Source organism: Melospiza melodia, chromosome 13 (genome assembly GCF_035770615.1).
Source record: "Melospiza melodia melodia isolate bMelMel2 chromosome 13, bMelMel2.pri, whole genome shotgun sequence".
Lineage (NCBI taxonomy): Eukaryota > Metazoa > Chordata > Aves > Passeriformes > Passerellidae > Melospiza > Melospiza melodia.
The window spans coordinates 4,824,561-4,850,312 of NC_086206.1; the positions used below are offsets into that span (position 1 = coordinate 4,824,561).

Here is a 25,752-nt window from a genome sequence, read left to right on the forward strand (position 1 = left end):
CTGAGTCTCACATGCACTGCTCTGTGTGCAGATTTAATCCAACTTGTTACATAATGGGTGGTTTTCTGGTCATATCCTATATAGCATTACCTTTAATGAGCTTTTTCAAAAGCAAAAAAGGAATGAATTTCAATCAGGCACCCAAATACAGGCTATTTCTAATTTGTTTATCCACATACTGTACTTCTGTACTGCTGAAACATTGTTGAAGTTAAAATTTCTCTTCATTTTTTTCCTAGGAAAACAGAAGGGGAACTTGAAATCATGTGGGAATCCACAGCCAAAGAAAACAAGAGAATGAGAGAACTCTTACAGAAATCCCTGAGGAAGAACACATGGAGTGCTGTCACAGTTCATGAACCACTCTCTCAGAAGGACCTAGTGTATGGACATGATTTTAGCTATTGTGATGTGAAAACTTCATCCCCTACTGAAAATGAAATTCAGCAGGAATGTCAGTGATAAGAATCTTATCTCATCCAAGAAAGAAAACTTGGTGCCTAAATTTGACTTTTCAGCAGCACGAGGTGTAATGGAATGCTTGCTGTCTTCAATATTAGTGTATTTTTAGGGTCATGAAAATGAGAACTGCATATTTTCTACTTGTTCTGTTAATAATGTAAATCTAGCCTAAAATACAACTTTGCTATTTGAAGAAAAGGCTGTTTATTCTCAAGACAAAATGTGGTGAAACTTTAAGTTAACATCTTGGTGTTCAGCACAGACACACAATGCCACAAAACAAGTGAGCAGCAAGACAGTGCTAGTTAAAATTAAAATGACAAGTTTCAGTGAATTCTCCCTAAATTGCCAGGTGGAGTATGATCCAAGCTGAAAAGAAAGTGTGGCTTGTACTTTTCTCTCATGAGGAAGCATCTTGACTTTCTAAGATGCAAGGATGTCCTTATACCAGATGGTGTGCCAAAAATCTTGTTGTCTGAAGGACAGAGAAGAATTTGAGTGTGGAGCAGACATGACTGAACCATCCCCATGACAGCTGCTGTGCCTGAATGCACAAGTGTCCAGGGTGTAGATTTACAGGATCTGGGATTTACAGGGGCTGGGGAGCTCCTGCCATGGGTTTGCCAGCACAGGATGCAGCTCTCCTCCAGATTGTTTTGTTCATCCTGCTTCAGACTCAGTGGCTTCAAAACCACCCAGAGTATTCTCTGAAGCAGTGCTTATTGTTTATGCTTTTAGATTATTGACCTGTATTTGTATTAGCTTTCAGATTTGTTGGTTTTTCACAATATTGCACATCAACTTTGTAGTAGTATATATTACTGTGATACAACTTTATTTTGGATTTACATATAACTTGCTGGATCAGCTTTTTGGTTTTGCTTCATTTTCATAAGAAAACACAAATGGTACCAAGAAAACTGTAACAATACAAAAACCATATAACTATCATAGTTGTGTAGTATTGGAAATAAGGAAGAAATTCATTATTTCTAATACTACATGAAATATTTCATTATTTCATTAATTCTAATTATTTCATTATTGGCTTTGATCAAAGTTAACAAAAAGAGCAGAAAACCAAGTTAAAATACTAAAAGAAGTTCATAGTGTTTGTGTCTAGAAAGGTTTCTGCAGCGTTTTCCTGCAGGGTGAGGAGGAATGGCTTTATTCAGGAGAGGGTGGGGACAGCACTTCTGTCACACCGTGGTGGTCAGGGACAGACAGATGGACAGCTTTCAAAGGCAGGTCCTGCAGCACTGTGCAAAGCTAAAATAGCTACAGATCAGAGCACTGGCAGAACCTCAGGGCACTCAGGCTACATTTCCCTGATTATGGGAAGCCACCAAAGCAGCTCAGTAATATATATGCAAGCAGGATTTTAGGATGTACTTTAATTCCTTCCCTTTAAGTGCACAAGTGCAGCAGCCTTATCAGTTCATCAAGATACAACTTCAGCATGCCAGAGTCTTTAAGACACTGATTAACAGAGCTATTCTCAACAGCACACTGTCTTTTGGTCTCTGCACAGAGACTTAACAAGAGCTACACCTTTGAATCCTTTCACTCTCCTGGCCTTTTCAGCTTGATTATTCTAAGACTCCACGCCTCAACATAACAACCAGAAGCTATTTTTAAGCACAGTCGGAAATAACTTCATTAATATGTGAAATTGTCATGGGGGTGGTCTATCACTACACCAGTCCTGTCCCCTATGTTCCTTGAATTTGAAAAAAAAACCCAATTTGAAATGTCAGGTCTGAAATCCCTCTGCAGGTAAGTTAGACCCACACTCCTCTGGTTTCCACACAAGCTCCAATCTGCCGGTGTGCAGGCTCTGGAAGAGCAGGGAACACGGCCATACCCTCAGCTTTTCACCTTTCTAAAGGCAGGTTTGGAAAATGAAGCCTTTCATGCCATATTTTCTAATATAGGCATCTCTTAATATGCAAATACAATCTCAGAACTGACTTAATATTTACAATACTATCCTCATCTGGTTTTAATTGCCCTATTGAGTTTGTTTTAAGAGCCTGTAAAAATTTCACAAGGAAAAGCTATTGTATTGGTGATTCTTAGAAACAGAAGCAAAATTTCCAAAACTCTCCATGTTGGTCTGTTTTTCCACTGAAATGACCTGGGAATGTCTTAGAACTGCACTTTTGCCACACCTGCTGCCCATTTTCACAGCTCTTGTTTTAGAGTAGGTTTTAATGCAAGGTTCAAAGGGCAGCACCCTGACAGTGACACTCCTAAGGCCTTGTTCAGAATTGCTACACTTAATTTGCCATTTGCATATCCTTAAGATATGACTTCTAAATGAACTAACATTGTTGAACTTTAAATGAACTAACATTTAATCAGATTCTCCATACTCAGTTTTCACAGGAAGAGAACTGAGTAAAAGTTACACCCCATGGATGAAAAAGTCCTTCTGTGGCTCAGGAACACTTCTTTGGCATAACAAAAATCCTGTTACAGGCTATTTTAAATACATATGAACATATTTTAAATACATATGAACCCACTTGACATACTTGGAGAGTAAAATACTGCAATTGTTTCAGATCAGCAAAAAGTAAACCCATTTGCAAATGTGCCCAGTGTTGTACAAACAGAATTATGATTAGACAGGTGCTTCCCTCCAGTTCCTTCCAAACTGATTCTCTCTTTTATTAACAGCTGAAAGAAATTATTTCATTTTAGTCTAGTACAGTAACTCTACCCATGCCAATTTATCCTTTTTCCCACTTGACAATATAAAGTTGCTATTTTCCCCTGAAAATGCTGACAGAGCATCCTGACTCTGTTATATTGCTCCTGCCTTCCAATTACAGAACCTTCCAGATCTTCCAGTTGGTAAATTGAAACCATGAAGTATTTTCAGCTTCATTTCACAAGACAACATTAAAACATTCTTCCATTCCTACCAAGAAAAGGAGAAAATTCAGGATTTGTGGAACTGTAGTCACTTTCAAGTTTCATTGATGAATTTACAGAGTGCATTCTGTCCATAAAAACTGAACATAATTTTGCCATATTTTGGAATAAATAATGTGATTATATATTCAAAATGCAAACATTGCCATCACCTTTTAGAAACCAAAACCACAGGAGAATTCGGAGTGAAAGGAATGAGGAACTTCACAAACAAACTGTGGATCTGCTGGTAAATACAGCTAGATACTGAGAGATAAAAGAAACAATGGGAAGGATTCCACTGACTGATGAATGGAATGAGAGAGATTTGTCTTTACAAACTATAGGTCTGCTGATAAATAAAACTGGATACTGAGAGATGAAAGAAACAACGGGAAGAACCATAAATTCCATAAGGAATTGTGATGGTGTTCACAGGGGTCTGAGGATGAGGGAAGAGATCAGGATCTGACTCCATGTTTCAGAAGGCTTGATTTATTATTTTATGATATTTATTACATTAAAACTATACAAAAATAATAGAAGAAAGGATTTCATCAGAAGGCTAGCTAACAATAGTAAAAGAAAGAATGGATAACAAAAGCTTCTGTCTCTGACAGAGTCTGAGCCAGCTGACTGTGATTGGCCATTAATTAGAAACAACGACATGAGACCAATCCCAGATGCACCTGTTGCATTCCACAGCAGCAGATAATCATTGTTTACCTTTTGTTCCTGAGGCCTCCCAGCTTCTCAGGAGAAAAAATCCAAGGAAAGGATTTTTCAGAAAACATGTCTGTGACAGGGAATTCCACTAGCTGACACAAGGAAAGAGAAAGGTGGGGGGTGATACCTTAGAAGGGAGTCTTTGGTATCAGGTGTTTGAGGAAGTCTGTACCTCCCAAGCACCTCAGCCAATGGGGAAAGAGGAAAATGTGGCCAGGAAATTGGGATAAAAAGGAGGCTGTGCCCTCCTAAAATCTGAGAGACCCAGGGAAAATGCCCCATGGCCTCTCCCTTTATTCGAATAAAGTAAAAGGACTCCTCTGCCTCCTTTTTGGCCATAAACCTCTGGTGTTTGTGGATAAATTTTCCTGCCAGGAGTAATTCTCAGTAGTTGCAATGCATTTTCCAGGTACAGCTGAAATAGTGGTGTTACTTTTTACTCCACAGTGAGAACAGAGCATTTCACACTCTGTGTTTTGGGCGTGTCAGCAGCAGGGACAGTCTGACACTCAGCAGTGCGTTAAGGTGAGTGTGTACCAGCGTTATGTGACCTGACAGAGCTTTGATGTGTACTTACCTTATCTTTATTCCCACTTCCTAGAAAAATTCCCCTGACCATTATAAGTCATTTAAACCCAGGTCCTTTTCCTTTCCCCTTTCCTTTCCCCTCTTCTTTTCTCGAAGATGCTGTTTTTCAGGCCAGGAGATTGCCTTTCACCAGCTCAGAAGAGAGAACCTCCTAAGACATTTCCACCATGAAAAATTCGTGCCACTATCCTGGCACATGGCATCAGGAGTTCTGAGAGCTTTTCCCTTGGGACTACAAATCCTTCCTTGGGCAGGCATGGAAGGAGAATTTAGGAGAATTCTGAGTACTGATCCTTCTCTGCAAATCTGTGGTAAAAACTCCATGGTGTCAATCAGCTTGGATCTAGAAAAGCAGAAGCACTTGGAAAGCTTCTTTATGTTTAAAAATGTGTTTTCTCAAGGAGTGAGCTCTCCAGATTGTTTTTAGTCCTGGACTATTTTCTTCTGTACTAAATTTATTTCAACATACCTATATAAGCACATATTCAGACATGAAATACAGAAAGAAATATATTTGAGCTTTTAGGATTCTTTTCTACCTGAAATATTTGGTTTCAGTAAATATAAAATGAAGATGAGACTTGAAAAGTAGCACAGAACATCATAACCTCAGTGAGTGCCTCAGTACTCGGTGTTTCTTTCCTCAGCCAGAGATGGGCACAGGGCAGGTTTGCCTTCCAAAACCTGTGTTAACTGGTAACCCCCGCTTGATGGAAGGCCCGTGGAATGAGTTTGGACTCAAAAAGGAGATCAAAGTCAGGCTTTGTTTTTAAAATAAAAAAAAAAACCCACAGTCTCCTTCGGAGGTGGATGTTTATCAGAAAAATCATTGATCCTGATCAGAGTTTGAAGCACTGTTAAAAACTATTGTGACATACTAAAGCTGATTTTCTCCAGAGGCCATCAAATTTCCTTTAGAACATCCTTAAGAAGAGACTTCTTGATTTTTTGGTGGCCTTTTGGATAGAATTTACCCAGCATTTACGAGTTTATTGAGAGTCTCTAAACAGCTCTACTTAAAAAAATACAAAATAAATCTCTTGCTGGACTAAAGACTCTGCACTATTCAGGCAGTTCTATTACAGAACCTTTAGCAGACCTGAATATATTTTCAAAAGCCTTATTTATCACAGAAGAAAAACCAGTTCCACTGGAACCAAGAACTAAGTAAGGAAAAATACAGATATTTAAACCCCAAATATTCTGTTAAGAGCTGTAGTCTATTTGGTAATTAAGAATTGCAGTCACCTAATATTTCCTGCTGAACTTCACAAGATGCAAAGTTCTTGCAAACCATGACCCAGCATCACCACAGCTATTTATTAAATCATATATTTTTTTTTTATATTCCACTTGCAACATACCTGCAGTTATTTAGGAAAATAAAGTTATTTAAAGAATGACAGTACTGAGATCAAATCTTAGAACACATCTGACCATTAATATCGTCAGATGAATGCAGGGAAACACGCTGGTCCTCTCATTAAAATTCACTAACCTGGAAGCAGGAAGGTTGGAATGGAAAATATTCACCCTGAGATACTGCTAAGCTACAATTAAAAACTGCAAGTTAGGATGATCCTTATCATTTGCTTTAGTATTGATCAAAGCAGAGCATGCATTACTGCAAGCAATAAATTCCAACCCTAACAAACATTAACCTTCATTTTTGGTAAGTAGGGATAATAAAAGGTGCATTTATATACTGTACCCTTGCTATTTCCCGAATTAAAGTTGAAAATTACTTTTTATGATTTAATTGGTAAAGTGCATCTTGAAAAGGTTCAAACTACAGGGTTAAATAGGAGCAGCCCTCAAAGTGTTTGCCTCAAAATGCCTTGGAATTTGAACTCCTTCATGTCTTCATCTATTTGTGTACCTATGTGAGAGGGAAGGATTCTTTTCCCACGGCTGTAAAATGTCATTTCTCTTGTCTATGAGGAAAATAACATTCGAATCCTTGAAATCAATGTTTATTTTTTTTTTCCTTTGGTGGCTGAGGAAAAGAAGGATTGCTGGTAAAATTAAAAATCTTTTAATGGGTTTACAGCATCCCAAGGAGAGCAAGCCCTAAAACAAAACTAGACAATAAATGAAGGTACTTTTCTATTTTTATAAAGAAACACAGACTAGTTGGGGTCAAATCAAATTACACTAAATCTAAGAAAAAATTCCTCAGCAAAACTTTACTTAACAGAACATTAAAGATTACATACCCCGTTATCTTTTCATCAAAATTATGTGGATTTTGGGGGGTTTTTTGTTGGTCTGTAAATTCCAGGGTAGAGTTGATGTGAAAGACGTGCCTGCTTCATTTCAAGGGACAATGTTAGCCCCATAATATGACCTCCCCTTTTTTTTTTTCTTTTCACATCAGCTATTTCAATAGTCTCTGTGGCATTTCAGGAACAACACAGGTATGAAAAGATTATGAACCTTCATTTCAAAATTATCAGAATAAGGAAGACAGAAGTACATTATAAGTACATAATATCTCATACCAAATGAAATTGGGAAATTGAAGGATATGAAGACATTGGTTAATTTTTGTCATATATCACAATTACCACGAAAAATATTTAAAAAGTCCTTGTAAAACTTTCATTAAAATGAATAAATTTTTCATACTTGCCTTTTCATATGGTTGAAGCATGACTATAATTTTAACCTGTTTTATTCTCTTTATCTGTAGGCAAAGAAAAAAACCCCAAAGCTTTGTCTGGCCATTCTTACTGTGGTAATTTTTCAAGAAGTTGTTATTTAAGATGGAAGAGCTTCTCTTGTATCTTAACCCCATTTCTGTGAGAATTAAACAAGAAAAACAAAGAGAGGGAAAAGACAGTGACTGAAAAGGTGCAGTTTTGATTTTGTTTTCTGTACCAACATTACTTTGGAGAAAAACATTCCCAGTGCAGTCTGGCTCAACCACCAGAAAACAGGGCAAATATAAACTAACAAATGTTTCACATGTTCTGAAGAGTCCATTTTTAGTCACAGATTTACATCATCATTGCAGAGGGAATTCCTGCTGATCAATCCTGCGTGCTTAAGGAGTTTGTTAAAACGTGAGGAAGACAATTGTCAAAACGTGCTTAGGGTGGGTTTGTTGATACTCAGGCCCAACAATTTGCTCTTAATTTCCAGCCCTGTAGTGCATGTTTATGAGCCACTATCTCATCAAGGCAAGGAATGTTAAATGTTAACATCAGGAGCCAGTATTTGAACACTTTTTAGCTTTTACCAGTAGGTATTTATTGACAAACTCATTTACAGGGGGGTGCTCAGGACTCACTGATTGAGTGTCACACAGCAAAGGAGTTGTACCAACTGCACTGCTAAAAACAATTAAGTGATTAACATGATTACGGGGCTTTTTGCAAGTGTTTTAGGGATGACTAGCTCAAATGAAAGCAGTTACCTTATGGCAGAATTCAGGATAATAATACTTTTTTTTTTCCTGGATATACAACTGAATAGAAACAGAGAATAGCATTTTTCACTGGAGCAAGATCTTTAAATATTTACAAAAATGGAAAATCTTTGTAGCTGCAAGCAAAGGGATCACCAGCTGCCCACTCAGCTGCCTCAAGTTAATGAAAAACAAAGGAAATGTTTTTGCTTATGCTTCTCTACCTTCTCGAGATACAAACATCAGCTATTTTTAATAGGCTTCAAATTGAGCACGTGGTTTTAATGCACCCATAATGTGACAATTACTTCAAGGTTATCTTGCCAAAGCATTCCTAAATTACCAGCTGCTTGCTGTAAAGATCATCAAAATAGATTCTCCAAATGATGGATCACTCTCACTTTGTGATGCACTGCTTAGCACTGGACAAACATTCTCACAAATGGGACAAAGCTGGATTTTCTTGTTTTTAAAGATAAACTAACTGGACTATCAGTTTACCTGTGGTTCCCAACTCAAAACTTCTTGGCAGAAAATAGGTTTAATGATTACCTTTTATAACCTCTGTACTTAGGCTGCTGCCCCTTCTTCATATTCTGCTTTCAGACATGGACATGCCTTGCTTGTAACTGGCTGGGAAATGCAACAGGAGAAACACACTTGGCAAGGATTCCTGCACCTGATTAACTGCAAACAAATTTAAATAAATAAGGTAAGTGAAAGCAAGAATTGCTACAGGTAATGATTGAAGCAGTCTAAATGCAGGGCTTTAAAAGAGAGACGTTGGGCACAAAGCTGCAATGAAGTTCAGCCACCCAAGCCCTGCATTCTTCATGTGTGCAGTTTTCCTTCATAGGTTTAATCTTAACAGTTAATTCATTATGATTATTTTAAAAATCTTTATTTCAGAAGATAAACCTGATGCCTTTATAGCCTAAATGTTTCTGAAGATAACAATACTGAGATAGGTATCCTGTCAATTTAAAATGCTGCAGTTTTTGTAGACAGTTACAAATTAATTTACAAAAAAACCAACTTATGTTTCCTTAACATGATGCCTTCCACAGTTACCATCTGTAAAAAATCATAAGGATCTTCAGCGTTCAAATTGAAGTAAATATAATTGCAGAGTCTTAGGAGAGAAGAGACTTTTGACTGAATCTACTTTAGAGACTCATCAATTTCCTTCACCGTCTCAGATTGTATTTTAGACCAGTACTAGGGGAAACAAGCAAAATCCTCACCGAAAAAAAAACCCCCGTAAATCTAAATTTAAATTTGAAAACAAACTCTTTACATTCCAGTTCTAAAAAGGACAAAACATTGAGTGGAAGACATTCACCCTGAATCAACAGAGAGAAGATTGGTGACCCTTTCCGAGGCAAAGAGCTGCTAAACAGATAATTCTGGGAGCTGCTAAACAGATAATTCTGGGAGCCCACACTCTGTTTAGCAGATGCTTCCGTCTCCAAGGAACTGAGGCAAAGCCTAATTAAATGAAGAATGGAAAGAAGGTCTCCTAGATAAGAAGAAAACCAGTTTTTGGGAGGAAGATAAAACCTGTCTAGACCTTTGGAGTAGTTCAAAGGAAGGACTGGCTATAAAAGCTGGATTGTTCCAGTGAGGACGTCCTGCAAACTGAATGTGAGAAGCCACAGACAGCCCCTGCCAGGTGGGTGTAAGGAAAATCCACAGGGGAGGAGGTGAGGCTGCCATCCCCTCTCCTCTCTGGGCAGGCAGTGCCATGGAAATCCCTTTCCTGGGAGTGACTGTGCGCTGTGTTTGTTTTCTGGTCATGTTTACCTGCACTCATTTGTACCCACGGACATCAGCTGAAGTCAAGTAACATTCATATGCTAGAGTAAGATTTTGTTGTTGTTTCCTTAGAAATTTCAGCAAGGAAAACAAATGGGTGAAGAAAGCTTGAAGAGAAGAAAAGGAGAGGACAAAGGAAGAGAGAACAGACAATCCATCCAGAGTCATGAGCCCCAAACGATGAACCTACAGAAGCAGGCAAACCCTTTTCCTTTCCTTTTTCCTTTCCCCTCGGGTCCGGGTGTCAGGGGCTGGCAGAGGGAGGCACAAGGGGATATTTGTGCACATGCATCAGCTTACAAAAACACCACTGTGTCCAATTTAGCAAAAATATCCTGATAGCTGTGTGGTTGGCTTGCATTCTCAGAAACAGCCAGTTACTGAAGTTAAATAACTGATAAAAACAGACTAAACCCCCAAGGATATGTTGTTGAAGTTATCAGATATAAAAATAATTCAAAGACTTACTCTAAGTTGATCAACTGAGGCATTTCATAAACGTTTTTTTTTTTCTGCATGTAATTTTCAGAAGTCGTAGTTGGTTGTCCAGCTCATTGTTTCTGAAAGTTTGTTAGTGTTTATAGCCAGAAAATAGGCACTGGTACTTGAAGAGAAGTGAAAATCTGTCTCTTACAGAAAACTACAGATGCTTTAGAAAACAGTTGTGTCACCTCCTCTCAGGAGGGAGTGGCATTTCTCTTAATTTAAGTAGCCTGGAGAAAGATTATCTATGTGCTTTTTGTTTGGTGCCAAGACTGGAAAAATACTGATGTGATTAGAGAAGCCATAGCTATCAGAAAATACTGAGTAGTCCATACCTCAGTTTCAGTGGTTTCATGCAATATTGTAGGTCACTGCAGATCTGGGAGAACATGATCTTCTCACCCAGTGGTATCAACACCATTCCTAGGTGCAAATATTTAAAGCAAGGACAGGAAAACAGCTGCCCAACAACAGCAACAGCAACAAAAAAGGATCCCATCCACGAATTTCTGAATCTTAGAAAATTCAGAATTCATCAAGTTGCTTGCAAAAGAATGTCATGGCTTAATCAGAGAGGAAAGGGCAAGTTCACCCATTCAAGGTTATATTTGAAATTCACATAGTTCAAAAGACAGTTTAATAAAAGAGATAGGCAGGTGAAACACAGACAGATGTACTTTTGAAAACAGCAGGAAGTACACCACAGAGAGATCTTGATAAGAAGAGTGAAACTTTGCAAAATCGTTGAATATATTTCTCTATAGAACTTACATATTGAAAGCCAATGAAAACCAGTCAGTAAGGACAATTACTGTAGTTCTGTGATACTGAAAAGAAATTGGTGAATTCCTAGAAGTTGCTTACAAAACCATCTCATTTTACTTCAAGGTGGGCCTGATTAGTGGAATCTGTATGATTGTGGGTACCATTATTGGCTCAGGTATCTTCGTTTCTCCAAAATCAGTTCTTGCCAATGTGGAAGCTGTGGGTCCTTGTTTAACCATCTGGGCAGCCTGTGGAGTTCTGGCAACATTAGGTAAAAAACTCAACAAAGAATCTGAATCTTTGCCTTAAATCTTGATATCTGCTTTTCTGCATACTCTCATTTCACAAATTAGCTTGTAGCACCAGGACCAAGATCAACTAAATCCTGCTCTATATATGCATATATGCAGTACTCAACCATAAATTTCAAATGGGGTGTTTCTAGAAGACAAATTAAGTTTCAAAATTGTAAATTACACTCTATTTGGAAAGGAAGTTTTAGTTTTTCCTGCTTCATCCACCGACTCTAATAAAGACAATAGTCTTCTACTTCAACAGCTGCCAATATGTGAAATTTACTGATAGTAAGCTAGGTACTTTCTGCTGGCTTTCTACTTCTGCAATTATAATTCTATTATCTGAAAATTTAGCACTAAGCACCTCAAAATATTTCAAGAAGTAAAACAAAATTTTGAGCATTGTATCAAGTGGGGCAGCAAACAGGAAAAACCTTAATTCAAGATGCCACATACAGCAATGGAACAGGAGGTATCACTGTACTTTAATGCTGAGCTTAGCAGACATTTTATTTCAAATTAGTGCAGAAAGTGTTTTTTCAAGTTTCCAATAGGTGTGTCAGCCAGTGTGGTTCTCACTCAAGTGCTTCTTACAGCGTTCATTTCTTAAACAGAAATCAAATGAAATAAAAAAGTTTGTTTGTAATGTTTTGGGGAAGTTTTAAATATCAATGGTAATAATTTTTAGACTGCACCTGAATAATTTCAGGGTATTTCTTTCAATTGCTCACAAGTAATTAAAATTGTATTTTGCATATACAGTAAAATAAACAGAAACACGAAGAGAGTAATGGTGCACAGTACAGATCAATTCCCTTCACTTTTCTACCTATAAAAAAGCGATCATCTCTTCAAGCAGTCCCAGGACCAAAAGTGCATGAACTAAACCTGCTTTTTTTTGTTATCCAGGTGCACTTTGTTTTGCTGAGCTTGGTACGATGATCACAAAGTCTGGGGGAGAATATCCTTACCTCATGGAGGCGTTTGGGCCGATTCCAGCCTTTCTGTTCTCTTGGACGAGCTTGCTGGTCACAAAGCCCAGCTCCTTTGCCATCATCTGCCTCAGCTTTGCAGAATATGCATCAGCTCCTTTTTACCCAGGCTGTGACCCACCCCAGGCTGTCATCAAGTGCCTGGCAGCTGCTGCTATTGGTAAGAACCACAATTTTAAACAGCCCAAATCCAGAATTGCGTTGTGACCTGTGTCTGGCCCCGTCCACAAGTGCACACATTTTCCTTGTGTTCATCTTCACAGAGACACCAGAAATCTTTAAGACACAGTCCAGTGAGTCCTTCCCACAATAACAAATTAAACAGCATAAAAAGGATGGATTTAAAATGTTTTTTCCCCTAGTTTGAGGGTTTTATTATTCTTCCTTAAGATAGATACATCTGTATAATGAATGCTTATCTCTAGCGGAAAAGGAAGAAAAAATAACTGTGAAAATGCTATTTCTTTATTTATCAGAATGTTGTGCAACTTCAAAATGTTTTTTATTAAAGGTACTATAAAAGTCTAATTCATAAATCTGTTTTTCCTCACTATTTCTAAAGTTATCCAAACACAGTAAGCAAAAACTGTATAGACAGGCAAAAATATATATATAATATACAAACTATATATATACACATATAGTTTATATGTTATATGTTTATATGTTGTTATAATATACAAATATATATAATATACATATATATGTACACACACACACATATATATACATACATATATAATATACATATATATATATAATATACATAGACAAAAAGTGTGACAGAAAAGCAGTGCAATAAATAAGGGGAGGGGCAACTTTTCTTTAAATTCTGACAAACAGTGTGAAAATTTATAACTTGATTTCTTTTAGTGGTAATTACAATTGTGAATTCATTGAGTGTGAAGCTGGGAAGTTACCTCCAGAATTTTCTCACAGCTGCTAAAATGATCATTGTCACAATCATTATTGTAAGTGGAATTGTTCTCCTTGCACAAGGTAATAAAATTATGTTATTTGAAAAAATTATTTTAGCTTTTGCTATGAGGATTAAAAATTCCCCACTGAGAGAAGAGACACAGAAATAAGGCACAGCCCTGAATCTCTTAATTCTGGGTTTTAATACTAAATCTCTTGGAAATTATGGCATTTTCTTTCACAGAAGGGGATGTGTGCAAAATGCAACACTATAGATAAATTAATACAAACTACAAATCTACAGATCTACAAATATAAATTACAGATCAATTCATACAAAAGGGTGTTCATTAATTTTATAAGTGAAAAGTTTCAAAACATGAGACATGTGGGAATGTTTTTTTCATCTGTTGGGGGGATTACAAGAATTAATTCCAACACTGATCAGTAATCTTCCTCTTATTTGCAGGAAAAACAGATAACTTTAAAGATTCTTTCAAGGGCAGTAAAATTTCTGTTAGTTCTATCAGTTTGGCATTTTATAATGGACTCTGGGCATATGATGGATGGTAAGAAATCTTTATTAACCTTCACAGTTAGAGTTTAACAGCCTTTAACTGGTTTACTCTCTCCCTGTAGAGCCCTCTGAAGGCATTAACAACTGACTTGTTATTAAGAATGTCTTGATGAATTCTGGAAAAAGAACACTAGTTTGGGTAAAAAAACCCCAGAACTCCACCCTCTTGTAGTTGCTGTTTGTTAGGGAAAGAAAATATCTTAGATCCCAAAAGGACAATTACTGCTTTGGTGTTGAAGGTGATTAGATATTGCAGTAATAAGGAGAATATAACAAATTTAATTCCATTGTGTTAGACAAAATAGCTTTCCCTGCAGGCTACCCCATCAAACTCCATTTCTTGTGAAATATATAGAGGTGTTTGATTAGTCCAGGAGAACATAAAAAGGAACTTTGTGTCAGAAATTATAAGGTCCAACTTGCAGGTTTTTTCTTAGGGAATGTCAGTTGGCACAGAGCTCTGTTGGCACAAATCCATTGTTGTTCTAAAATGTACAAACTGCAAAAGTCTGCATATAGGTCAGTACTTTGGGAGCAAATAAGGACATAATCTTGGTCTACCACACAGCAATTCCCATTTAAAAGCTTTTGAAACTGAATTTATTTTAAATAGATTCTTCTTTTAGGTTGTATTTCCAAGCTTGAGTGCCTCAACTCAGGCATGAGTCCGCTAATTCAGGCATTCACGCAGACTTTTTAAGAGGGCAAAGAAGCTGATCCCTAAATAATTATTTGTGTATGTAACCACCAGGCACTAACATTTGAAAATTTGCCTTTGAACTGTAAATACTCACTCTTCAGATTTTCAGAGTGGATGAATATAAAAATATAAAAAAATAAAAATTGTTTCGATTGGTCTACACACTCTAGCAAAAATGGTTATTTGGAAATTATAATTCACCTTAAAAAGGTTTTCATGCCTGTTTTTCAAAGGCAGTCTGACTTACAGAACCGCTCTGAAACAGCAGCAGACTTGCTTTTCTCTCTGCCCCCAGCACACTTGTGCTTTTATTTGAAAGGACTCAGATACTGCAAACTTGAAGTTGAAAGGCAATTTTGGAAATCTAAGATTGATTATTCTGGGATATTTTAACCAAGACTTAGTCTCAGAGGTACTAGAGATAATGCAGAAAGAGATGGTGAATCAAGAGCCTGACTTCTGGATAAGAAGCTCACATTGGTTTTGTCCTGCAGTTTTCCCACTTAAAAAATTGATTTTACATTTTTTTTCCTTTTTAAAACTGAAAAGATTAAAAACAATAACAGAAGAAATAACCTCACCTCATAGGTGAGTATTTAAACCCCTGACTGCTGAAATACTCTATGAATGTTTTTCCTTCCAGGAATCAACTCAATTACATCACAGAGGAACTTAAAAATCCTTACAGGTAAAGCTGTGTAGGAAAGCAGTGTTTTTCACTGGCAAGAAATCAAGCCCTATATATTTTTCTATAAGCAAGCATATATTTTGGTTTGTTTTTTAAAAGCACTAATATTCTATTATTCAAGGTTTGAGCACTAACAGACAAAGCTATTTAGCTAATTATTATTACAGGCTTTGTATCTTTGCATAATTTTTACAATCCTGATTTCCATAGCTCTACACTTAAAAAAAAAAAGTAAATAGGAAAAGTAAGAATGCAGAGTTTACTATGATAACTGTAGCAGTGATCCAGCAATGCTGATGGGGTTTTGCTCTTCCATTCTTTAGAAATCTGCCACTGTCTATAATTATTGGAATCCCCTTGGTCACAGTTTGTTACGTTCTGATAAATGTTTCCTATTTCACTGTGATGACTTCAACAGAGCTCCTGCAGTCCCAGGCTGTTGCTGTGGTAAGTTACTTAATTTTGTAATAGAACATCTGCATTGAAGTCATGTGAGCCATTGAATTCCATTATTTTTTTGTAAGATAGAATTTATTTTAGTCTAAGCTGTTAGTGCCACCTTTCTCCCATTAGCCACTATCATTCCTTAACCTAAAATTTCAGTACTGCCAAATTGGAGGAGTAGTTCTGTCATCTCCAGATGGAATAAAAAAGAAGGAAGCAAAAGTAAAGCAGTCTTCAGCAAATATATTGTAAACATTGCAGTCAGAGGGGGACTGCTTTCCATAGGCAGCAAAAAGATGGAAAGGGAAATAACACCTGACAGCTGCTTTGCCATTTTCAGTGTTCCCAGGATTTCTGAGAAATGCCATAGGACATAAATCTGAGTTTGTTATGGAGATAACAGCAAATTGTCCATCAGTCACTTCCACCTTATTCTTTTTGGTCTTTTTTTCCTTAACAAATATGAAAGATAGGATTTTTACATTTTTGCAAGACATACTCTTATAGGTAAAAGTAGAAATTACAGAAGTTTCTGAAGCCATAAAAAGCACATCTGCCCCCTCAGTTCCACTCAGTAAATTTTCTGTGTCTCTGAAACAACTGAGGTCCTGCAACAATTTTCCTAATGCAAAGTTTTAGGGAAAACAAACAGTATGTGACAAGCATTAAAAAAACCAATAATAATAAATATAAATATAAATATAAATATAAATATAAATATAAATATAAATATAAATATAAATATAAATATAAATATAAATAAATATATATTTAAAAAGTATATATTCCATATATATTAATCTATATTTTATATATACATATAAAAATAATAAAATTGGTGGCATAATAATATAAAAATATTATTTAACAATATAATAAATAATAAATATAATGAAAAAATATATTTTTATATATATAAAATAGTCTTGTCCAGTGAAGAAGTACAGTAATGTTGAAATGCTTAAAAAATTTTAAAAAATTAAAATAAAATTTTTAAAAAATTAAAATAAAACCTTTTAAAATTTAGATCTTCTGTGCATTTAAACAGCTTGTCTGCACCAGAAGGTACAGCAGAGAATGTATGAGGTTAAATCTTGTATAAGAACCAATCCCTTTCAATACCCCTTTGAGCTTACAATCTGAACAGCTCACAGCAGCCAGCTCTGAACTACCAATTAACAAATGAATTAACAAAATTCAGCACTGGCTCTGAGCAGAGAGCTCTATGCAGCTGCCAGCAGCCTTTGAGTGCCCCAATTCTGGACCAAGCAACATCACTGGTGTCAGACCTGTGCAAAAGCAAAGCTCTTCATGCTTGATTTACTAAAAAACCCCAACCCAACTAAAAACTACACCGACCTGTCAAAAGCATTTAAATTCAAATTCCTCTGGACAATGTACCCAGCTGAGATCTACAGCAAGAACTGACACACCACGCCACAGGTGAAAACTCAAATGTGGTGAAGGACCAGGGTGAGTTTGTCCTTGTTTGCCCCCATCTCAGGCTGTCCCTGCTGATGTTATTCCTCCTGGAGAGGCTGAAAGCAGATTTCTGTGTGCACAGAGTCTGCAGCAATGCCATCTCCCTCCTTCTGTCTTGGAGACACATCCCAAGGCAGGTGTCTATAACAGAATTGAATTTCTGTGCAGTTTTTACATCTGCCTTCCAATGTCTCCTACAGATGTTGCATCTTAAACATCATGACAAAAATATTCCATTTTATAGTGGTCAGTGAATGAATCCAGGTCTTTACTAGTCAGAGCATTCTTCAATAACTACACAAAATATACAGCATGGATTTGTTGGGTAACACAGCTCAGATACCATTTACTTTACTTACAAAGAGGCTTAACATTACTAAATGGTAATTAAAATGAAAATAAGTGATTAATTTTAATCCCATTTCCCAGACATTTGGAGACAGAGTCCTTTATCCAGCCTCTTGGATAGTTCCTCTCTTTGTGGTATTTTCCACACTTGGATCTGCCAATGGCACCTGTTTCACTGCAGGCAGGTAAGTCCCCATGCTAAATATCTTCATGAAGGGTGGAAAAATTTATATACATGTATCTACAGACACAAGAACATTCTTCTGATCCACATCACACAAAATGTAATTTGAAATTGCCTGTAAATCTAGCTATATTGTTTATTTTTCAAAAAGAAACAGTGGCTATTGAGGTTTGAAAGTTAGAAAAATGGTCTCTTCTTAATTCAATGAAGGTATAACACTGTAGCACAAAAGGTTTTTTTAATTTCTCATCAATTTTAAAGCTGAGAGTTGAACAGTTAAAAGCTACCAGTAAAAACATCACTACACCAGCAAAGGTAGCTGAGAAGCTATTCCTTTCTATCAGTTGTTCAGCACTTCCATTTACTATTTAAAATATTTTAAGATTTCAAAACCATCTGAACACAATGTGGCTTTAAAGACCATTTTTAAACAACAGGTTGTCAATACACCTTTTTGCTATGAAACACATGAAAAAGGAAATATTTAATTAAAAGAGACATAGTTGGTAACATTTCCCAAAATAATTTTCAATAATGATTCTGAAATTATTTTCAAGTGCACTATTTTAACACTGTTCAGAATTTGTTTCATCTCACTGCTTTAATACCGGTTATTTAATTTCCTTCATTTTTAACTGCTACAATCTTTAAATCCCAATGCACATCAAAGAAAATCCTGATGGAATTAGTTGGACATCTACTTTAGTGGCACCTTTTAAAGCCCAGGTGCCACACTAACTGCGCTGTTTTGTTTTTGTTTTGCCAGACTTGTGTACGTTGCAGGTCGTGAGGGGCACGTGCTGAAGATTCTGTCCTACATCAGTGTCAAGCGCTTAACACCAGCACCTGCCATCATATTTTATGTAAGTAGGTATTTAAATACAGAAAAATAATCATCACCTATCACCAAAAATTCTCCAGTAATTCATACTTTCACAGCTTCTTACAAGCAGTATTGTCACCTGTCATTACCTATCCGGACAAGAAAATTGCTAAATGCATTTTGGGAAGAAGACTACAAAAAACCTCCAGCTTCTCTAATTTGAACATATTTGTTCCAGAACTGGACTTTAAAAATCAAAATGTTATGAGGACAGAATCTTAAATGAATGGTTAATATTAGGGAAACCTTTCACAGGATACTTGTAAGCCAGCTATCACTACCCTGTTTCCTCCATGTAGGAATATTTCCTCCATGTAGAAGATTTAGTTCACACTAAAAAAGTCCAGTCAGTCAACACATTTAAGAATAAATCTAGAACATCTTGTTATTTTTATTTTACTCATTTATCATCAAGGCTAAACAAGATACATTCAATCCTCTCAGGAAAATTAATCCACAAACACCAGAGGTTTATGTAAAAGGAAGACAGAGGAGTCTCATAACTATTTGAACAAAGGGAGAGGCCATGGGGCATTCCCCCCGGGGTGTCTCAAATTATTAGAGGACACAGCCTCCTTTTAATCCCAATTTCCAGCCACATTTCCCTCTCCTTTCCTGTTGGCTGAGGTACTTGAGGGGTACAGACTTCCCACATCGCCTCATACAGACCTCATTTCTAATGTGCTTTTTCTTTCTCCTCATGTCTCTGTTCTTTTTCTCTAAGTCCAGAGATGTAGCACAGTCTTGAGTGAGTAACAGTCTGTGTCAATTAGTGGAATTCCTACGGAATTTATGGTTCTGCCCATTGCTTCTTTCACCTCTCCCTATCTGGCCTTATCTACCCTCAGGCCCACAGTTTGTTTGTAAAGACACCTCCTCCTCATTCCTTTCAATCCCAGTAGTATTAAAAACCTAAAAATATATATTGTATCTTCAAGATAGTTAGTCAACAATAAAACAGATTAATGCATAAAAATGATAAGCATTTTGACTTAAAATGGAATTCAGATTGCACACAAAAATAACCACGTGTTGGCAGGAGGCAGTCACAATCTTTAAAGGTGCTGCAATGCACTTAAACCCAAATATTTAAGCGAAAACATTCACAGTTCATACTCTGGAACATCACACATGCTGCTGTATTGAAACAGATGTAAAATTCAACCTTCTTCTATAACAGACTACACTAATTTTTGTTTTCATTTCTAGGGGGCCATTGCTATTATTTATGTTATTCCTGGTGACATTAATTCCCTCATAAATTACTTCAGCTTTGCAGTCTGGATCTTTTATGGTTTAACTGTACTTGCACTAATTGTTATGAGGTTTACAAGGAAGGAACTCAAGAGACCTATCAGGGTAAGTTCTGTGTGGCTTTTCCTCCATTCCATTGATGCTGTAGCAGGAATTCACACTCAGTATCTGGATGTTTAAACAGCCCCCTTGGGCAGTGTCCTTGTTTTTTACTCCTCTTGCCTGAAATCCAACCATTTAACAGCAGATCTGCACCAGGACTCCTAAGCCCAAAGCTCATAAGGACTGGGAAAAGATTACAGAATGCTGATTTTCACTTGCACAAAAGCCAGAATTTCACAGATGGGTAATTGCACTCAGCAGCCTTCCATTGAAAGAATATCCAAAATAAGACCCCAGCCATTGCATATTATTTATTAAAATGCAAACTTGGACACTGCAATTTGAAATAAGAGATCTTAGTGGATAATTTGGCAGAAGTCTTTTCCCTGCCCATATTTCTGATACTCCTTCCGTTGCCCCATCTGATTCCAGAAAACTTTAAAGTAAAAAAAATACATAAGGCAATAAAAATATTCTTTCATACAGGCAATTTCTGTAAAAAAAGCTAAAGAATGAGGAAGTGATTTTATTCTTTGTGTCTTGCAGGTCCCCATCATCATTCCTGTCATAGTGACACTGGTGTCAATTGTGCTGGTACTGGCACCAATCATCAGTGCACCTGAACTGCCCTATTTGTACTGTACTTTATTTATACTTAGTGGACTTATAGTTTATGCACTTTTTGTTCATTTAAAATTCAGATGGGCACAAAAAATATCAAGTAAGTATACCTCAGGTAGCCAGCTCTAAACCCAGCATTAGCTAAACTTGAGATTAATTAGAATGTTAAAGTTCATTACCTGGTCAATCCCTACTAAAGTGTGAAAAATGCCATTCACTTTTGTTAAAATTTTAGAAGTTTAATAGTAATGAAAATAGTAATAAAAATTAGGACAATTAGAGACAATAAAAAGCAAAGAATTCTGGACATCTGGGTGCTTTGCACTCTGCCAAAAGGCACACTTTGCTAACAAAGAATTACCTCTTAAAAGCAATAGCCTATTGCATATTCATAGATCTCATACATGATTCAAACATTCCTTTCAAACCAGGGTGGTTCTGCTTAATTTCAGCTTCGCACCCTCGCCTTGTAAATCAACCTTCTTGGTTCCTCAAGTCTGAGGACTCCTTATAAGGAGGCAATAATTCTTCTCTTGGGATCTTGGAATCTGTTGCTGTTATCTCTATCCAGAGAGGATAATGTGAAGAATTTCTTGATTATCTTTTCCATTCTTAGTGCTAGTTACAAAAAGTGTATCTTATATCACATAGTTTCTATTTTAATATTATGCTATAGCCTAAAAACTAATTTACCACACTACTTAAAAGAGATTAGTACAGCATCATTTTCTAACATAACACATATAGTATTCATTTTAATATTTGTGAAGAGCCAATCATATAATATGCATTTTTTCACATAAAGCATGTGAGCAGAATGTGCAGGGAAGCAATTTCCCTAGTATGCAGTGGGCTTTACTGAAGACTGGATTTCACTCCTTCCTGCTGAAAAGAAATAATGTCTACTTTAGGAAAAATTAAACTTAATTCACAAAAAACAACACATCACTGTAGTAGCACAAGGAAACAGAACTAATTAACCTGTTAAGTCAGTTTTTCAGTTATCTGTATTTCAAAACATTGCTTTAGCCATTAACTGAAGATTAGCAGACATTCTTATGCCACCAAATACCGGGCTTTTACCTCTGATTATTAATTTAACTATCCTTGCTAAAGAAAATGTTAACAGCATTAAGATAAAAAATAATCCCAGGGCTGAGTACAGTGAAAGCTGCGAGAACTCAGAATGACCATTTATGAACTGATTGCATAATCCCTAGAGAAACTCTGATATTACCTCAGGCAAAACAGGATACACAGGTATTTCTAGGAGGGTAGTTGGAATTAGCTGAATACAACAGCATTAGTAGTTCTACAGACATTTAAAAACCCATCATTTGTCTCTCTTGTCCCCAGGATGATTATTATAATGTAATAATTATAATTAATTATAATTTAAATTATGTAATTTGAAGCATTATACTCCAGTGGAAGTTTGGAAATAAGGAATGCTGTAGTTTGGATCTTAAGCCTGTTTATTCCCCACCCCTTATTTTTCATTTTGAAATAGGAATACAGATTAAAAAACCAATGACATAGAAGAATAGTTTTCTCACTTAGAGTTTGAATTGAAAGTTCTCTTATAAAGCCTCTAACAATAAATCTTTTCCTCAGAGCCCATCACTATGCACCTCCAGATGCTTTTGGAAGTCGTTCCAGAAGAAGACGTTCCAGAATGAAGTATTTTATACCCACCAGGTTGTTTTAAAGTGCTCTACTGGTTGAAATATATTCAATTTAGTTTGGCACACATATATATTTGCTAAATTGTTATGTTGGTACTGGTGTATTAGTTTTGCAACACTTCAGTACTTTAAAGCATCAAATACATATAATAAAAGATTTCTAAGCCAGACTACAGTGTCCAGCAAAGCTGGTTTCATTGTTTGTTAATAAATTATGGTGTCTTGTTTTCTGAATTAAAGTTTTTAGCAAAGGTGTGTTTTAATGTCTTTACAAGCAATTCCATGGGTGTTAGTGTGAGAGATGAGTAATGTGATGATTGACTCTCACAATGAACAGACAAATAGCATGAATATAGGTTTAGAAAAGTTTTATAGGTTCATAGTTCTGTTGTTCCCCCTTTGTGTGGTTATCAAGGGACAGCTGGGAGGGCTGGCTTGTCACTGTGGTGACATCTGAGCTCCAATCAGGATTTGAGGAAGAGATCTCCACCACTGGAGAGCAAAGAAGGGGCCCATGGACAGAACTTTGGGAGGGGTTAAAGGGTTAAAAGGCCAAATCTCCATTGTGTGGGTGGGCACAGGGTGGGGAAATCCTCTGCTCCCGGTGCTTTAACTTTTTTCTCTATTCAGTCTTCTGCTGTGTTTTTGGCAAGGTTTAATAAACCTTTCTAAATAATGAAAATTGAGTGACCATTTCTCACATTAACATCTCTGAAATGGGTCACTGTCTTTACCAGCTTCAAGCCCCAGGTTTGTTACAGAGCCCAGACAGAGATTGCTGAAACAGACTCAGCACAAGGCTGAGTTTCTGCACTTTGGGGGGAAATGCCAGGCTCAAGGGGGATATGGGATGGGTGGTTTGGGAAGGCTGCACCTTCCTGGTACCCCAGCCAATGGGGGAAGGAAGAAGGCAGCGTGTGGCTGGGAATTTGGGATAAAAGGGGCTGCACCTGTGGGAACCCAGGAAATCCCTCTGGCTGCCCTGGAGGACTCGAGCTCCTGCCCAGGGGGCTCAGAGACCTTGGCACAGAGCCCCAGACCCCTGTGCCTTTGATTCAGACCTTGGAAAAAACAAATACCAACCGTAGATGAAGAATTAAAAGCCATGAAAGTTTAAGTAGAATGATAGTGAATTTATCACAAGGTGAAAAATAGATTTTTTGGGGGTTTTTATAATGGGGCTTAGAGAGGGCAAGATGGAGGGATCTGGGTATGTCCAGCCTTTCTCCTCCTTCTTCTTGGCCTCCATCTTCTGCTGTGATGGTGGCACTGACAGATTGGTTTAGAGTAGAAGCTCACTGTCTAACACAGGTGATAGGGATTGGACAGTAATTGTGAACATTGCACACGTAGTTTTTAGTATAAAACCATAACAGTGCCCTGGGGGCAGGCAGAGTGCCTGGAACTGTCCTGCTGGATGGACCTGGGCAAGGCAGGAGAAAGAAATTTATAGATAAGGAACAATGAACAACCTTGAGACTGAGAAATGAAGAGCCCTGACTGCTTCTTCAAGCGCCAGGTTAGGGAAAAGAGACTTTGTGACACATCTCAGAGTCACTCTGAGCAGTGAGAGTCCTGCGAGCAGCCTCTGAAACCTGTGGGAGAGAGAAACCCCCATGGGCTGTGCCCCAGGGGACTCGCTCCCATTATCCCAATAAAGGTGCAGGAGTCCTCTGTCTCCTTCATTGTGAGAAACAACTGCTCACTTTGACAATTTAAAGAGGTTTATTAAGCCTTGACAAAAATACAGCAAAGGACTACAGAAGGAAAAAGCTGCAGCACTGGGAACTGCCCTCATGGATACCACATGGCCGGTTCATCTTCAAGATGGATGTTTCATCTTTTATACCCTGGGGGTTGCACCAGCCAGCCCTGGTCCCTCCAAAGTCTGTCAGTGAGCTCTTCTGTGCCATTTATCAGTGGAAACTGTTTTCTTGTAGCTGGATTGGAGGGCAGCTGTTGCCCTGCCCCAGTGACAAGCTCTTCCATTCCTCCTGCCCCATGCAAGGCACACATGTGCAGCTTGGTGCTCAGGGGGTGGGCATGGCAACAGCTGCCCTCCAATCCAGTTACAAGAAAGCAATCTGCACTGATAAATGGCACAGAAGAGCTGACTGACAGGCCTTGGAGGGGCCAGGGCTGGCTGATGCAACCCCAGGGGTATAAAAGACTGAGCATCCATCTTGAAGGGGAACCGGCCATGTGGTATCCATGGGGGGCAGTTGCTAGCTCTGCAAATTTTTCCTTATTTAGTCCTTTGTTGTATTTTCGTTGAGGTTTAATAAACCTTTTTACATTTTCAAAGCGAGCACTTGTTTCTCACCTCTTCTTTGCACCATACTCAAAGAGCAACAAAAGCTCCTTTCCTCTATCAAAGCTTTTCACTCCCTCAGAGTCCGTCTACAAACCTGAAAACACCTGGCAAAAACAGAGCTCCCAAAAGTGCCAGCTGATTTCAGCTGAACCCATGAAACTCCCAGCACACACTCTGTTATTTGCACTTTCTTTCTCAGCTCTAGGTACCATCCTGAGCCTTCAGTCTCACAGTCAGGATCCAAATGGAGACTGCTGAGGGAGAGTTTTGAGAGTGGCAATTGTCATGTCCACTTCACAGGTGGCTCACTGGATGTATGGAAGCATTTACTGGTGGCTCACTTGGTATATCAGAAGCTTTTTCACCTCATATATGGCAAGTTTGCTGCTAGCTTGCTGAATGGATCAGCAGTGTCCTGCTGTCAGCTTGCTGGTGTTAGCAACCCTAGTGTATCAACCACAAGCTCTAGGAGTAACTTCCAACAGGGTGCCTCATTTTCTGAAAAACAAAGCACTTTCTGAAGTTTTTGTTAGAGGCAACTTTAATCTTCAAAGAGGCAATGGGGAAGCATTCTTTGCTTTTTATTCTTTCCCTACAGAGCTGTAGTAGGAAACCTTTTAGTTTAGACTCAGACTGTGCCTAAAGGCCACAGGTCCTAGAGTTGGGAAAGAAAGTCTGGCTTGCACTGATGCCCTTTCCTTGGTCCTAAAAGTTAAGAGCCAGACATGGTTTAGGGTTTTTACCTCAGTATTTTAATAGGGATTCTTGTGGTGCACCACTTTGATAATGTGGAATGCACTGCAATGCACACACACAGTAGATCAGGTATACAATTTATAGACCTTACAAATTAGCATTTCTAACAAAGTGCCCCAATGAGAGGCTTGAATGAATGGTGTGATATCCTCTCATCCTGAGGAATTTTCCCCTGGATGGGTCACATTTTTAGTTTCCAGAATATATTCTATCTTGTTTTCTCAAGCTAGCTTACACCTTTCTGGCCCTGTGAGGCCTCCAGGATGTTTGGTCTCCTGGCCCAACAGAACACCAGGACTGTGCTGAGTTGTCAGACTTAAGGAACTACAAGTGTGCATGCT

The 25,752-nt window shown here is 37.6% G+C and overlaps 2 protein-coding genes across 4 annotated transcripts in view; both read left to right on the forward strand.

Annotated features, from left to right (window-relative positions):
* Window positions 1-660, forward strand: part of CEP89 (centrosomal protein 89) — a 33,808-nt gene extending 33,148 nt beyond the window's left edge. For all 3 annotated transcript variants that reach the window (XM_063167657.1, XM_063167658.1, XM_063167659.1), the window contains one exon: window positions 240-660. In XM_063167657.1, the coding sequence (XP_063023727.1) occupies window positions 240-462 (223 nt within the window). In that variant the 3' untranslated portion in view covers window positions 463-660. The remainder of the gene's footprint in view (window positions 1-239) is intronic.
* An 8,043-nt stretch (window positions 661-8,703) lies between these two features.
* SLC7A9 (solute carrier family 7 member 9) lies at window positions 8,704-22,580 on the forward strand. The gene is made up of 14 exons (XM_063167541.1): window positions 8,704-8,816; window positions 9,409-9,776; window positions 9,992-10,117; window positions 11,291-11,438; window positions 12,373-12,615; window positions 13,329-13,454; window positions 13,843-13,942; window positions 15,294-15,338; window positions 15,662-15,785; window positions 17,694-17,797; window positions 18,563-18,659; window positions 19,889-20,038; window positions 20,582-20,756; window positions 22,271-22,580. The coding sequence occupies exons 3-14, from the start codon at window positions 10,013-10,015 to the stop codon at window positions 22,333-22,335; spliced, it is 1,482 nt and encodes a 493-aa protein (XP_063023611.1). The 5' UTR covers window positions 8,704-8,816; window positions 9,409-9,776; window positions 9,992-10,012; the 3' UTR covers window positions 22,336-22,580.
* Window positions 22,581-25,752: the final 3,172 nt, after the last annotated feature.